Below are 17897 nucleotides of genomic sequence, written 5' to 3'. Positions count from 1 at the left end.
GCTTCTGGAATCTTTGGTATCCGATTGTACATGCTTACATTGAATTAAGATATTAGGGCAATGTACTTTCATTTTAATCATCATGGCCTTGGTACAATTAACTACCATTGAATTATTTTCTGTTTTTGTTCAGGATTTTACGACATTTATATTCGTCTTGCATAATATAAAAGCAAATGGTATAAGTTATCCGTGTCGATTCACGGTTATTGAGCGTCTTTGAGTTTTTCTGAAAAGGGTAGTTATGTCTTAAACCTGAGTTTAATTCAACAGCAATTGCCTTGTTTCGTTTTTGACTCGCCTGTATAGCGTAATAATGGTCATCATTTGATCATATTGATTCATGTTCAGTTTTACTTCCTGATAAAGGACAGATACATTTATTTTTATAAATATGGAATTGTCACATAAAACGCAACATCGATCTCTTTGTCAAAATTAACAAAACTACACTAGCCATTATAGAATTCAAAAAATATGTCCATTGACGTCTGAACATACACGTAAGTCAAAAGCCTTCTGTTCAGTGGTTGTACTTTGTTGGTATGGTTCATAGGTGTTTTACGTTTCCCGCAAAATGCATCTTGAACAAAGCACAGGTGCCGATACAATATGTCAAGCTCCATAACGCCCTATAATTTTGCATTATCTGATTGAATATTTACATTAGTTAACTCTATAATGGATCGGTCTGAATAAAATGTATTTCGAAACTGTAATTATAATCTGAAATTGACCTTGAAAAAAATCTTAAATTTTAAATGAACAAATTGTCAACCGAGTTCAATTCAGTCACTAGTCAGGTCACACATATTACTTAACTATTGATAATGTGTGTTCGGAGCAGTCTGTGCATGACTAATGTGTTTAGTAGATGTATTCGGTTCCAAATAAAATCATGCCAAAAATAACAATGACGGTGAGACAACACATTTTCCATAGGACTTAAGATTAAACAACATGAAGCCTACCAAAAAATCGTGTTAAACCTGTGTGCTCCGGAAGGGTCAACAGGTCCTGCTACACTATGAACAACCATTGTATTACTCTTTATGATTTTCGTTGTCCTATCCTGTCTTATCTAATCCTGCGACATCATTACTTTCAAATAGAAAAAAAAGCAACATTAAAACTTGTAACTTAGAGCTAATTTCCTTATGCATGTAGAGCAACTTTGGTTATTCTACTTGTTTGTTTTTATATTGTACTGTTGTGATTTAATTGATAACGTACAACACATTTAATCATAATATATACCGGTTTGACATACCAGTTTATTTTGTTTGAAGATGACAAGTTTAATAACAAAACTTGAATAAACGTGTATACAAACAAAACAAGCATTCCAATCAAAAGTTTACTCTACAAGCATTAGGAAATTAGCTATGACATGTAGATCTTTATTCGGATATTCGATTGTCGACAAAGTATAAAGAAAAATAATATGTTTTAAACTATGCAAGATATCATATTTATATAAAACAAAAAGAACCGATAGGGGTGCTAAATATCTAACCGAAACCTGTACAACACAATTGACACTCAGATTACATCAGGAAAATTAAAGCATAATGTTGCTATAAAAAAGAAGATGTGGTATGATTGCCAATGAGACAACTCTCCACATGAGACTTGTAACAAGCCGGCTTGGTAAACTACATTAACTTTGATTTACATATTCACTTCTTTGGCATTTTAAGGTTTAGATATTACAGCGCAATCATTAATACAGATGTTGTTCTATTTACTTGATTTATGTATTTTGTTATTTTAGAAGGAAAATGAGATTAAGAGAACAATTTCTCTACAGAGACGATGATAACAAACTTACTATTTGTCGTTAGTGTATTTCTTTTGCTGGAATGCTTAGTAGGTAATAGTAAGATGATAACATATAGGTATATTCAATACATAAATAGGTACATTAGTTGACTAACTGCATGACAAGTAGCATAGTTTACACAGATTAAAGAATGTATTTTTTTTGTCATTTTAACTCAAGTGATAGATTATGTTCACATAGTCAAAACTTTATAATAGCTTTAGAAAATTTTGAATCTGATAAATTAACCTATATATATAGTTTATTTTGTTCACACATTAAATTTTCAACGTTGTTTCATGGGACTAGTATAACGATTAAATGTTTGCTTTATAACATGTTTCAAAAAATAAATATACTTTTTGTAAGCTGAAGAATGCAGTTCAGATCAGTGGCAATGTAAGGTTGGAACATGTTATGGTTGTGGCAATGGAACATGTATCGATAGAGCATCATTATGCGATGAAGGCTTCGATTGTAAAGACATGTCTGATGAGTTGAATTGTAAGTAAATAAAAAAAAAAACACTGCGTAATGTCACTATATGGAACCAATTAAAGAGATCGAAATGTTATGTATCAATTCGTGAATCTTTAACACAAAATCACGTGGCGCACACAAAAAACAACAACATAGAAATAGTGTCGGTGTTTGTTTTTCTTTAATCGGAAAATCACAATTTACGCCATTAACAAGAGAAATAGAGTTCCATTTAAATATTTTCAAGCATTTTATCGATAATTGATTCAGAAATAGAAGATATGAATCGAGATACACGTACAATGTTTGAAATGTGATGATTTTATCATGAAAAGCAATGTTCTGTTAATGAAAAGTAATGTTCTGACACTAACTTGTCACTTAAACTGTGATACTGTGTTCACTTTTTCTATCTTTTGTAACTAGTATGATGTTTGATAGTATCATTGCGTGACCCATTGATATATAAGCTACTATGATTTTCTTGCAAAGCTTTCTGTACGGTCTTATAAAAAACAAAAGATCACTGACATTCGCAGAGAACTAATAAATATAGATTAATATAAAATGATGCATAATTGGTACTAAAGTTCATTAAGAATATTATTGTTATTGTGGAAACAAAAATAATATATCCGACTCAAAACAGTAAAGAAAAAGAAGGACGAAAGATACCAAAGAGACGTTCAAACTCATAAATCGAAAAATAAACTGACAACGCCTTGGCTAAAAATGAAAAGAGAAACAGACATACAATAGTACACACGACACAACATAGAAAACTAAATAACAAGTAACACGAGCCCCACCAACAACTAGGGGTGATCTCAGGTTCTCCGGAAGGGTAATCAGATCCTGCTCTACATGTCGTGTTGCTCAGTCGTGAATCCTTTCATGTGGGTGGTGTGTAAACTGGTAGTTTGAATTTTGATCGTTTCTGTTTTTTGCCATGACATCGTGAATTCATTTTCGACGAATGTGTAAGTGTCTCTTTGCTCTCTTGTGCCTCTTTTTTTATCGTCTGGCGTATATACAAAATTTAGTCCTGGCATCTATGATGAGTTTTTTTTTACAATCAATAGATTATAAGAGAGAAAGGGAAAATTATATTATTAGTTGTTCAATTTTTTTGTTTGTTTTTTTTTCTAAATGACTTGCAAACATTAAAGGATAATTTGTGTTGAAATTAAGGTTTTCAAATGAATTTTCTCTTCTATTGTGACTTGTTTTGTTTGTCATTTTTTAATAATGAAACCCATTAAATGCACATGACAGATGAACTGATATCTGATGATAATGACTATAAGTTGAAGGTTACATTGAGACAGTTGCCAATTTGAAACCGGTAATTATCGATCGCTTACTAACAGACCTACTGTCAGATTGCATGTGAAATGCCTCTATAATGAGTTCTATTAAATTCTATAGGAACTTGTTCATGGTAGATTAAAATGAACAGTCTAGATAAGCTTAACCCAGAGACCTCTGTTATTTAGATAACTGAGATCATAATCAAATATCAAGACCACTTTTGCTTTACCATATAGGCAGAACTTTTATCTACATCGTACAGTACCAATAAACTGTGTGCGTTAAAACAAGCCAAAGAGTAAAAACTATCACAAAGAATCCGGTAACTCTCCAATTGTTATAACACGCAAGACTTATTGTATTTAAAGAGACCAGACACTTACAAGCAATACGGAATTTAAAAAAAAACTCTTTATAATCCAAACTGCAGTTGAAAGCTTTAAACACCTAGAAGCTAGCTTTAAATCTAGTAAAAAAACATTGGCAATTATATCACATCTGTCTTAACATAAATTTATGTTCTCTCTGAATTCAAGGTACAAATACCAGACCGTGTATTGAAGGCTTAAATTATCGATGTGATAATGGACAATGTGCTAATAGATGCAATGACATCACAGATTGTTTCGATGGTACAGATGAAGCTAATTGTACAACACAACCATTTACGGTATCGTCGATATCGTCTTCAACGTCGATAAATATAACATTGTCCTCAATACTAACACAAACATCATCACTGCTAAGAAATATTACAGAGTCGTCATTATCTACAGAAAAAACAGTGTCGTTGTTTCAATCATACAAAACAGAAGTAACAACCAAAGAATTAACAACTGAACCAAAAATATCTGAAGTGACAACAAGACCTACAACACTGGAACTAACAACCTTATTCACAACATCTGGTATGACCACAGTACCAACAACATCTGATATGACTACAGAGCCAACAACATCTGAGTTGACTTCAGTACAAACAACATCGGAGGTGACTATAGTACCTACAACATCTGAGATGTCGACAGAACCAACTACATCTGAATTGACTACAGAACCTACTACATCTGAATTGACTACAGAACCTACAACATCTGCGATGTCGACAGAACCAACTACATCTGAGTTGTCTACAGAACCAACAACATCTGAGATGTCTACAGAACCAACAACATCTGAGTTGACTACAGAACCAACTACATCTGAGTTGACTACAGAACCAACAACATCTGAGTTGACTACAGAACCTACAACATCTGAGTTAACTACAGAACCAACTACATCTGAGTTGACTACAGAACCAACAACATCTGAGTTGTCTACAGAACCTACAACATCTGAGGTGACTACAGTACCAACAACACCTGAGATGACTACAGAACCAACTACATCTGAGTTGACTACAGAACCAACAACATCTGAGGTGACTACAGTACCAACAACATCTGAGATGACTACAGAACCAACAACATCTGAGTTGACTACAGAACCAACTACATCTCAGTTGACTACAGAACCAACAACAACTGAGATGACTACAGTACAAACAACATCTGAGTTGTCTACAGAACCTACAACATCTGAGTTGACTACAGAACCAACTACATCTGAGTTGACTACAGAACCAACAACATCTGAGATGTCGACAGAACCAACAACATCTGAGTTGTCTACAGAACCAACAACATCTGAGTTGTCTACAAAACCAACAACATCTGAGTTGTCGACAGAACCAACAACATCTAAGGTGACTACAGAACCAACAACATCTGAGATGTCGACAGAACCAACAACATCTAAGGTGACTACAGAACCAACAACATCTGAGTTGTCTACAAAACCAACAACATCTGAGATGACAACAGTACCATCAACATCTGAGATGACTACAGAACCAACAACATCTAAGGTGACTACAGAACCAACAACTTCTCAGATGACTACAGAACCAACAACATCTAAGGTGACTACAGAACCAACAACATCTGAGGTGACTACAGAACCAACAACATCTGAGTTGACTACAGAACCAACAACATCTGAGATGACAACAGTACCATCAACATCTGAGATGACTACAGAACCAACAACATCTAAGGTGACTACAGAACCAACAACTTCTCAGATGACTACAGAACCAACAACATCTAAGGTGACTACAGAACCAACAACATCTGAGTTGACTACAGAACTAACTACATCTGAGTTGACTACAGAACCAACAACATCTGAGATGACTACAGAACCAACAACATCTAAGGTGACTACAGAACCAACAACATCTAAGGTGACTACAGAACCAACAACATCTCAGTTGACTACAGAACCAACAACATCTCAGATGACTACAGAACCAACAACATCTGAGTTGACTACAGAACCAACAACATCTGAGGTGACTACAGTACTAACGACATCTGAGTTGACTACAGAACCAACTACATCTGAGTTGACTACAGAACCAACGACATCTGAGTTGACTACAGAACCAACAACATCTGAGATGCTAACAGAACCAACAACATCTGAGATGACTACAGAACCAACAACATCTCAGATGACTACAGAACCAACAACATCTGAGATGACAACAGTACCATCAACATCTGAGATGACTACAGAACCAACAACATCTAAGGTGACTACAGAACCAACAACTTCTCAGATGACTACAGAACCAACAACATCTAAGGTGACTACAGAACCAACAACATCTGAGTTGACTACAGAACTAACTACATCTGAGTTGACTACAGAACCAACAACATCTGAGATGACTACAGAACCAACAACATCTCAGATGACTACAGAACCAACAACATCTAAGGTGACTACAGAACCAACAACATCTGAGATGACTACAGAACCAACAGCATCTGAGATGACTACAGAACCAACAACATCTCAGTTGACTACAGAACCAACAACATCTCAGATGACTACAGAACCAACAACATCTGAGATGACTACAGTACCAACAACATCTGAGTTGACTACAGAACCAACAACATCTGAGGTGACTACAGTACTAACGACATCTGAGTTGACTACAGAACTAACTACATCTGAGTTGACTACAGAACCAACAACATCTGAGTTGACTACAGAACCAACAACATCTGAGGTGACTACAGTACTAACGACATCTGAGTTGACTACAGAACTAACTACATCTGAGTTGACTACAGAACCAACAACATCTGAGATGACTACAGAACCAACAACATCTCAGATGACTACAGAACCAACAACATCTAAGGTGACTACAGAACCAACAACATCTGAGATGACTACAGAACCAACAGCATCTGAGATGACTACAGTACTAACGACATCTGAGTTGACTACAGAACTAACTACATCTGAGTTGACTACAGAACCAACAACATCTGAGATGACTACAGAACCAACAACATCTCAGATGACTACAGAACCAACAACATCTGAGGTGACTACAGTACTAACGACATCTGAGTTGACTACAGAACTAACTACATCTGAGTTGACTACAGAACCAACAACATCTGAGTTGACTACAGAACCAACAACATCTGAGGTGACTACAGTACTAACGACATCTGAGTTGACTACAGAACTAACTACATCTGAGTTGACTACAGAACCAACAACATCTGAGTTGACTACAGAACCAACAACATCTGAGATGTCTACAGAACCAACTACATCTCAGTTGACTACAGAACCAACAACATCTGAGTTGACTACAGAACCAACAACATCTGAGATGACTACAGAACCAACAACATCTCAGATGACTACAGTACAAACAACATCTGAGGTGACTACAGAACCAACTACATCTCAGTTGACTACAGAACCAACAACATCTGAGTTGACTACAGTACAAACAACATCTGAGGTGACTACAGAACCAACTACATCTCAGTTGACTACAGAACCAACTACATCTCAGTTGACTACAGAACCAACAACATCTGATATGATTACAGAACCAACAACATCTGAGTTGACTACAGAACCAACAACATCTGAGTTGACTACAGAACCAACAACATCTGATATGACTACAGTACAAACAACATCTGAGTTGACTTCAGAACCAACAACATCTGATATGACTACAGTACAAACAACATCTGAGTTGACTTCAGAACCAACAACAACTGAGATGACTACAGAACCAACAACATCTGATATGACTATAGTACAAACAACATCTGAGTTGACTTCAGAACCAACAACATCTGAGATTACGACAGAACCAACAACATCTGAGTTGATTAAAGAACCGACAACATCTGAGATGACAACTGTACCAACAACATCTGAGGTGAATACAGAACCAAAAACTTCTCAGATGACTACAGAACCAACAACATCTGAGGAAACTACAGAACCAACAACATTTCAGATGACAACAGTACCAACAACATCTGACATGTCGACAGAACCAACAACATCTGAGTTGATTACAGAACCAACAACATCTGAGATGACAACTGTACCAACAACATCTGAGTTGACTACAGAACCAACAACTTCTCAGATGACTACAGAACCAACAACATATGAGGAAACTACAGAACCAACAACATCTGATATGACTACAGTACCAACAACATCTGAGATGACAACAGTACCAACAACATCTGAGATGACAACAGTACCAACAACATCTGAGATGTCGACAGAACCAACAACGTCTGAGATGACTATAGTACCAACAACATCTGCGTCGACTACAGTACCAACAACATCTGAGATGACTACAGAACCAACAACATCTGAGGTGACAACAGTACCAACAACATATGAGATGACTACAGAACCAACAACATATGAGTTGACTACAGAACCAACAACATCTGAGTTGACTACAGAACCAACAACATCTGAAATGACTACAGAACCAACAACATCTGAGATGACTACAGAACCAACAACATCTGAGATGACAACAGTACCAACAACATCTGATATGACAACAGAACCAACAACATCTGAGTTGACTACAGAACCAACTACATCTGAGTTGACTACAGAACCAACAACATCTGATATGACAACAGAACCAACAACATCTGATATGACAACAGAACCAACAACATCTGAGGTGACAACAGTACCAACAACATCTGAGATAACTACCGAACCAACTACATCTGAGGTGACTACCGAACCAACTACATTTGAGGTGACTACCGAACCAACTACATCTGAGGTGAATACAGAACCAACAACATCTGAGTCGACTACAGAACCAACAACATCTGATATGACAACAGTACCAACAACATCTGAGATGACTACAGTACCAACAACATCTGAGATGCTAACAGAACCAACAACATCTGATATGACTACAGAACCAACAACATCTCAGGTGACAACAGAACCAACAACATCTGAGATGACTACAGAACCAACAACATCTGAGATGCTAACAGAACCAACAACATCTGATATGACTACAGAACCAACAACATCTGATATGACAACAGTACCAACAACATCTGAGATGACTACAGTACCAACAACATCTGAGATGCTAACAGAACCAACAACATCTGATATGACTACAGAACCAACAACATCTGAGATGACTACAGTACCAACAACATCTGAGATGCTAACAGAACCAACAACATCTGAGGTGACAACAGTACCAACAACATATGAGATGACTACAGAACCAACAACATATGAGTTGACTACAGAACCAACAACATCTGAGTTGACTACAGAACCAACAACATCTGAAATGACTACAGAACCAACAACATCTGAGATGACTACAGAACCAACAACATCTGAGATGACAACAGTACCAACAACATCTGATATGACAACAGAACCAACAACATCTGAGTTGACTACAGAACCAACTACATCTGAGTTGACTACAGAACCAACAACATCTGATATGACAACAGAACCAACAACATCTGATATGACAACAGAACCAACAACATCTGAGGTGACAACAGTACCAACAACATCTGAGATAACTACCGAACCAACTACATCTGAGGTGACTACCGAACCAACTACATTTGAGGTGACTACCGAACCAACTACATCTGAGGTGAATACAGAACCAACAACATCTGAGTCGACTACAGAACCAACAACATCTGATATGACAACAGTACCAACAACATCTGAGATGACTACAGTACCAACAACATCTGAGATGCTAACAGAACCAACAACATCTGATATGACTACAGAACCAACAACATCTCAGGTGACAACAGAACCAACAACATCTGAGATGACTACAGAACCAACAACATCTGAGATGCTAACAGAACCAACAACATCTGATATGACTACAGAACCAACAACATCTGATATGACAACAGTACCAACAACATCTGAGATGACTACAGTACCAACAACATCTGAGATGCTAACAGAACCAACAACATCTGAGATGCTAACAGAACCAACAACATCTGATATGACTACAGAACCAACAACATCTGAGATGACTACAAAACCAACAACATCTGAGTTGACTACAGAACCAACAACATCTGAGATTACAACAGAACCAACAACATCTGAGATGACTACAGAACCAACAACATCTGAGATTACAACAGAACCAACAACATCTGATATGACAACAGTACCAACAACATCTGAGATGCTAACAGAACCAACAACATCTGAGATGACAACAGAACCAACAACATCTAAGGTGACTACAGAACCAACAACATCTGAGATGACTACAAAACCAACAACATCTGAGATTACAACAGAACCAACAACATCTGAGATGCTAACAGAACCAACAACATCTGAGATGACAACAGAACCAACAACATCTAAGGTGACTACAGAACCAACAACATCTGAGATTACAACAAAACCAACAACATCTGAGATGCTAACAGAACCAACAACATCTGAGATGACAACAGAACCAACAACATCTAAGGTGACTACAGAACCAACTACATCTGAGTTGACTACAGAACCAACAACATCTGAGATGACTACAGAACCAACAACATCTGATATGACTACAGAACCAACAACATCTGAGGTGACAACAGTACCAACAACATCTGAGATTACAACAGAACCAACAACATCTGAGATGACTACAGAACCAACAACATCTGAGATTACAACAGAACCAACAACATCTGATATGACAACAGTACCAACAACATCTCAGATGACTACAGTACCAACAACATCTGAGGTGACTACAGTACCAACAACACCTGAGATGACTACAGTACCAACAACATCTGAGGTGACTACAGAACCAACAACATCTCAGTTGACTACAGTACCAACAACATCTGAGGTGACTACAGTACTAACGACATCTGAGTTGACTACAGAACTAACTACATCTGAGTTGACTACAGAACCAACAACATCTGAGGTGACTACAGTACCTACAACATCTCAGATGACTACAGAACCAACAACATCTAAGGTGACTACAGAACCAACAACATCTGAGATGACTACAGAACCAACAGCATCTGAGATGACTACAGTACCAACAACATCTGAGTTGACTACAGTACCAACAACACCTGAGATGACTACAGTACTAACGACATCTCAGATGACTATAGTACCAACAACATCTGAGGTAACTACAGTACCAACAACATCTGAGATGACTACATTACCAGCAACATCTGAGATGACTACAGAACCAACAACATCTGAGATAACTACTGTAAAATTAACTGAGACTAAAGCATCAACGTCACCAACAGAGAACACAGTATCAATGTCACCAACAGAAACAACAATGTCAACTTCACCTACACAAGAAACAGTATCGACATCATATTTAGAAACAACAGTTATGACAACCACATCTGAAGACGGAATTCTTCCAGACGAGAAAAGTAACCCAGGTAAAGCTTATGTTTTGTTTTACTTTACGATAATCTCGAAAACACTCTTGTGAATAAAGTATTTCATTATTTTCAATGATATATTTTCGATTCATGTCTTGATTAGATACTTGTTATGTCGTTAATTAATCTGCTGAAAGAACATTCAATTATTAAATTTTTTCAACAATGAATTTTCGAATCTTTTCCTAAACTGTTTTAGCTTTCGAAAGATTATATTTTTCGAGTAATTGGCCTTAAAAGTGAATAGTAAGCTTTTTGTCAAACAAAAACAAAATTGTAAAAGGTTTTTGTTTAGATTGAAGAGTTGTATTAATGTCATATAAGACGTAGTATTAAACATTTTATAGCATAAATTTTGTTTATATCATCAAATAAAACTTAAAGCAAAATAAATTCTGTGGTGATGTACTAGTACATGAATTCAAATTACAAAATTACAAAATGCGTCAAATGACTTCAATGAAATTTAAAAGCAAATCATGACTGAATCTGCTTTGCCTATCTAACATCTGTTTCGCTGAAATCCAACCATCTGAACACACTCTAGCTACGTCAGTATTGTTATGACCAAAAAAGTACAAATTTACCTTAACACGATATTTTAGAAATTTTCTTTTTAAATATCATCATTTTTGTACCTATAATTTTTATTATATATTTCTGCAGATACAATTTTCTTGTATATTTCTATCCCCATACTTTGTGTGTTGTTGTTTATACTGCTAGTGTTTGCGTGGAAACAGAAGACAAAAATGAGGTGAGTGAATAACATACTATGTCCATGATGTAAGAAATAGATTGTCAAATTTGAATTGAATGGCTCTTTTATTATGTAGTGTAATGTTTTAGATCATTTTCTTCAGTGTTAATCATTTGATAAATATCAAAAACAGCATGCGTACATGTAGTAACCATATGCACCAATGATGTTGAACACGGCAAACTAGTTTATTTTTGTTTTCCGAAAATACATTTATTTTATGTTCAGGTCAATAAAATAATTTGGTCTAACATAGAATTGAACTGAAAATGACAAAATTCAAATGATATCAACTGCGTGCGTTTTGATGAGTGGAGGAACGTAAGCGTCGGATAAAAAAAAACCAGAAGTCCTTATTTTTTAGGTAAAAGATGTGAACAAATGAACCTTTTACTGTTAATCTGTAAACTTACAATGTTCCCAGCACCCTCTATTTGCATTCGAATCATTCTCCGTTATAATCGTAGAATTCTAAATGGTGAAATTACCAAGTTTCGCATATTGAGACAATTTTCCCCGCAGCTGGGTACGGTTGTATTCGTTGGTAATCAATGCATAATTAGAAGCGCTTACTGTGTGAACGTACCGGAAAATCTATGATAGAATTGATACCAACCCTTCTGCTTACATTTTTCTTGATTGGCAATATCTAAAATGAATTTGCGAGTTTTAACATTTGTAAATCATTGTTTTCTTTTATTTAAAATTAGACTGCTTTGGTTTCAATTACAAGACTGTCAGAACCGAAATAATTGTAAAGTTAATATTTATACATCACCTTAAAAATGATGACTTTCATCATGTGTGCACATTTTAAATCCTTCAAACGTGCATTTCAGAGTGTTGGGTGAATGCTTCGTCAGACTTTCACAAGTACTACCAACAAGAACTATTTCGTATTCAATGAGCAGACCAAAATTGACGAGTAGAAATATGTGTAATGTGTGATTATTTTTCAAATTTGCTAGCTGTCCATTTTTTATTTGCCGATTTTTGGCATTATGAATTAAGTATGCCAAGCACGAAAATTCGTACCTTCTTGTTTATTGTAAATGTAGGAAAATATGATATTCCAGAAAGACAATTGAAAAGTTGATTTTACACGGTTATTTTTTTACATATGTTGGTGTTATTTTCGTGAGACCTACGTCGTCATAGTACCAAAAAAAACCGAATGACATGCAAATGATCTTCAAGGGAACAAATCTTTAATTGCGATCACCTATTTATCAGAAAAATAAAACAGGAAATGCGCAAATTCAATTTAATTTGTATACTGTGGATTCATTATTATTCGTTGGATACCAATTTCCGAGGATTTCGTGGGAACAGTTGAACCACGAAAGGAGAAGGTTCAGTAAGACCCCTTTTTGGCCCCAAAATATAGCTGTTTTACAAAATTGTTAAAATGTAAACCTTTAGTTATTTATTGGACAGTAGAATGCTTCTGCTACATAAATATGGGCTGTTTTTGAGAATACAATGCACATATATCCGGTACTAGCACCATTACGTCATGCTAAATTACTGAATTCCTCATAATTCTAGCATTTTAGTTAAATTTTAGACGGTTTTCGTGTAAAACGAAAGTGGCCGCATTCGTGTTCATCCTTAATATTGAAATGTAAGTTGTATTTTATGATAATACATAACATATATAAAGGTTGAGGATGAACACGGATGCGTCCACTTTCATTTTTACCAAAAACCATCTGAAAAGTGACATTTTTCGGCATATTTGGTAGATTTTTCATATTTGAGCTTGAATCGGATCGTTTTTAATGACTAAATCTGTTAAAATCTTTCACATAAACTAATTAATTCAAATAAAATAGACACTTAAGTGTTTAAAAAGTGGTCAAAATCTTTCGTCAGATGAACCTGAAATTTGAGGCCAAAATCGGTCCTTACCGGACCTACTCCTTTAATGGTCAACGAATGACAAATTTTCTTATGGCTTGTATGCAGACGCAGACTTCGGCAAAACCACGAAGTCAAATATCCACGAACATTCAAGTTTTCTTCAATCCACAAAAATTGGTACCCACGAAAATAAATGAATCCACAGTACATTTGTGTGACATCGAAAGAATTCAGAAGCTAAAAAGCATCTTTGACTGCATATATACATATATGAAAATCTTAATCGGTTTTTTATTTACATCCATATTGCAGAAAAAATAAAAGCTTTTATTCTATGGAAAGAAATGGACTAAGTACAATGTCTATCAGAACCAACGAATCCGTTGAAGCATTCCCTGCAGAGAATGTCCTTATGACTAGTGATCTTCCACACCACAAAACACTTCCCTTTCAGAAAATTGTCACATTTTATAATCCTGAATACGAATGTAAGTGAATAAGTATTATTATGAATACATCAAAATCGGTAATAAATGAAATACATAAATAAGTCAATCAACCAGAAATCGATATCCAACATGTGAAACATGTGTTTTTCCGTTTGGTCCTATAATGCATCAACTGATATTTTCGAGATATGGTCAACGAAGATGCATTTGAATGAGAATGCATAGAAACAGCTATTTATAAACAAATCGATTCCTTAAGTTTTGTACTTCATTACCGACATAAGTCGATGCAACGGAAAGAATACATAATTCTAAAACTTAACGAAATCGTTACCACACAAAATTGACCATTAAGAATGATTTTCTTTATTAAATTGTTGATGTTGTGTAAATGGTTCAATATTTTCGACACCTTTAATCTGACATAAATAGCCAAATTAAAAGCATTGCTTGCACACAGCTATGCATATGCATGGAACTTTATATATAAGTTTGGTTTTTTTTAAAGGTCAAAGTTGATTTTATTGTACCCACTGCCCGACTTCAAGATTCATTTTAAGGATTCATATCAAAAATACCTAGAGACCGTTGATTGTAATTTATAAGAACGCATACGAAAAAAGTAAATTCCCAAAAATACAAAATTCCGGAGAAATTTCAATACAAAAAGTTCCTAATTAAATAGCAAAATCAAAAGCTCAAAGCATCACACGAATGAATATGAAATTGTCATATTCTTGACGTGGTACAGGCATTGTCGTATGTATAAAATGGTGGATTATACCTAGCTATCTATATATCTCACTTGTTAAACAATTGCATCAATTTACAGGTTCGGTTTCAACAGATTTCACTGTATATCATATTGACAACGATGTGTGAACAAAAAAAAAAACAGACAGCTAATTTAGAAATATGACGAGACGTATTTTTACATACCCTATGGTTCATCAACTTACTGCTCAGATACATCAATGACGTTTTACAAGTATGAGTAGGAATATGAGTATCTCGTTTGTCATAGATTCTGGTACTTGTGCGAAATCCACATCCATCCATTGAATCAAACTACTACACAGGTCATACCGATAAACATAATGTACTTTAATTGCTATTCGAGTATTATCTTGTATACTAAATAATTAAAACTCCTTCATATCATTAGTTGTTACACTTAAATTCCTGCGTCTTCTGCATGTTGTGATAGAGGTTTCAAGTCGATATTTTCTCACATAAGCAGTTTATGGATACGTTAATACAATCTACATGATATATGCTCTGTGTTTAATTTAAGCTAGTTTTAATGATATAATGACATTGAAAATAATTATAACTAGAAAACAGTAATGTTGTTCATGTATCAAACTATTAAAGACAATATACAGTGGAAGTTACATGTCAACAAAACCCTTTTATTCCTTTACAGCATAGAGTATTGTCGTACTGGTATTCTGTCACCGGTATTCGTTCATACTTAATTGGAGTCGAGATATTCAGATGTGTGTGCATATGTTTTATCTGTCAGCAGAACATCATGATTATGGATAGTTGATATTTCGACAATGGTTTCCGAAAGTGAAGACGAACAAAACTGAAATTTTGAACCTACCATAGCAGATGAATGTCTTGGTCAAGCATACGAGTAACAGTGCCATTTGTGTACAATTTTAAAGTTAGCAAAACAAAGGTTATACTTGCTTATTAAATTATGAACGGTAAATTTTCGGAAAACAGGTGGAATATTATTTCCGTACAAAAAAGGCTACTGAGTGAGTTGATAATGCAATCGGAGACTTGTACTTAAGTAATAAAGCATTTAACACATGTTTACCAATATTAAATAATGTATCTTCAGTTTTTTTTTATTTTTGAGATAATGATCTTGACTGCTTTAAAATAGCTTAAATGTATAAAAACTGCAGACAAACTAATATAATACATGTAGTTGAATCCTGCCATATATGTTTATGTGCCTCTCATTTATTCGTTATTTTTGTTAATACTTTTTTTTTATGTTTTTCCTAGTTGTTGTCAATACTTCGATCTTTCTGATTCTCGAACACATTTGTGAGGAAATACATAGTGCGTTAGACAATGCTAGATGTACAAGACTCTTATGTCAGCGCCATAAACTTTGTATGTGACGTCGCTACAGTATGAACACGTCCATCAATAAATATTCTCGTAACATTTAACGCCCCCATTTTCATCTCTTTAAAAATAAATTAAAGCAACAAAGCTTGCGTTTGACTATAGTGGTATTTTTTCAATGACTTGTACGATAGATTATGCAATTATAATTAAGATGAGAATGGAAATTGGGAATGTGTCAAAGAATAAAACACCAGATCAAAGAGCGGAAAAAATCCGAAGGCCACCAATAGGTCTTCGATACAGCGCGAAAATATTGTATCTAGAGGCGTATTTCAGCTGGTACCTAAACAAAATGTATACTAGGTCAATACTAATAGACGTCATACTAATTTCCAAAATATATCAAAGCAACTTTAATTAAAAATGATACAGGATTAACAAAGGACAGAGTCTCTTGACTTGGGATCGGCACAAATATACGGAGGGGTTAAACATGTTTTTTTGAAATCTCAACCCTATACCGCTAGCCAATGTAGAAAACACAAACATACAGCATTGCGCACAGTAAAACGCAGTTTAAAAGACGTCCGACTCCGATGTCAGAATAGGTAACGAAAAAAACTAAACAAAATGACGATGAGACATATATAAACAGAGGACTACTAGCAATTACTGAAAAGCGAGCTCCAGACCTCAATTAAACTGATAAAGATGTTATATCTTTATCTTATGAATATCAATCACTGTTCTTCTCGTTAGGGGCTAAGTATCACACCATCAAAAGGTATGTGAGAAGAACATAACCCGTATCATGCCAACAACTAGTTTTAGAATAAATGTGTTCATCGTGGTTAAGATTAAGCGTCACCTTCACAAACTGTTTGACCCCACCTGCGACATTTTTTTGCGGTCTTGTATCTATAAATACCAGAATCTGTATTTTCTGATAGTTTATAGCTCATAGGTCCAATTCGTTTGTCTATTTTCATAATTTTTTTACATCTTGTTGCTGGAATCATATTTGCTTAGAGGCAAAAGAAAAAGGCAAGGACTATACGAAAAACTCAGTTTTTCAAACAAGTAAATGTGTACATACGTCTTCGTTTTATTGCCGTCTTGTTATGAATCATGGAATTACTTGGCGGACGCCTTCATTCAGAGGTCACGAATGATATATTTGTTACTGTTTATAGTTTACAAGGCCTAGCTTATCTCGCCACAAAGAAAGTGTGAAA

At 35.2% G+C, this 17897-nt stretch overlaps 2 protein-coding genes across 2 annotated transcripts; both read left to right on the top strand.

Moving 5' to 3' along the window:
- The first annotated feature begins 1772 nt into the window (after positions 1 to 1772).
- On the top strand, positions 1773 to 6780 carry LOC139526549 (uncharacterized). The gene is made up of 5 exons (XM_071321708.1): positions 1773 to 1873; positions 2192 to 2326; positions 4150 to 5873; positions 5955 to 6737; positions 6775 to 6780. Exons 1-5 carry the CDS (start codon positions 1816 to 1818, stop codon positions 6778 to 6780), a joined length of 2706 nt encoding a protein of 901 aa, XP_071177809.1. The 5' UTR covers positions 1773 to 1815.
- On the top strand, positions 6594 to 16422 carry LOC139528161 (mucin-2-like). Its single transcript, XM_071324018.1, has 6 exons — positions 6594 to 7925; positions 8358 to 9572; positions 9708 to 11493; positions 12163 to 12253; positions 14432 to 14607; positions 15995 to 16422. Exons 1-6 carry the CDS (start codon positions 6819 to 6821, stop codon positions 15997 to 15999), a joined length of 4380 nt encoding a protein of 1459 aa, XP_071180119.1. The 5' UTR covers positions 6594 to 6818; the 3' UTR covers positions 16000 to 16422.
- The last annotated feature ends 1475 nt before the right edge of the window (positions 16423 to 17897 follow it).

Source organism: Mytilus edulis, chromosome 6, assembly GCF_963676685.1.
Source record: "Mytilus edulis chromosome 6, xbMytEdul2.2, whole genome shotgun sequence".
NCBI classification, from domain to species: Eukaryota; Metazoa; Mollusca; class Bivalvia; order Mytilida; family Mytilidae; genus Mytilus; species Mytilus edulis.
This window is presented reverse-complemented; position numbering and strand designations above follow the sequence as displayed.

Excerpts from the sequence above, each read along its gene's own strand:
- LOC139526549 (XM_071321708.1), top strand. The coding sequence starts at position 1,816 with ATGATAACAAACTTACTATTTGTCGTTAGTGTATTTCTTTTGCTGGAA. Across the intron at positions 1,874-2,191 it reads TTTGCTGGAATGCTTAGTAG|CTGAAGAATGCAGTTCAGAT; the intron begins GTAATAGTAAGA and ends ACTTTTTGTAAG. Across the intron at positions 5,874-5,954 it reads CAGAACCAACAACATCTAAG|ATGACTACAGAACCAACAAC; the intron begins GTGACTACAGAA and ends ACAACATCTCAG.
- LOC139528161 (XM_071324018.1), top strand. The coding sequence starts at position 6,819 with ATGACTACAGAACCAACAACATCTCAGATGACTACAGAACCAACAACA. Across the intron at positions 7,926-8,357 it reads CTGTACCAACAACATCTGAG|ATGACTACAGAACCAACAAC; the intron begins GTGAATACAGAA and ends ACAACATCTGAG. Across the intron at positions 12,254-14,431 it reads AAACAGAAGACAAAAATGAG|AAAAAATAAAAGCTTTTATT; the intron begins GTGAGTGAATAA and ends TCCATATTGCAG.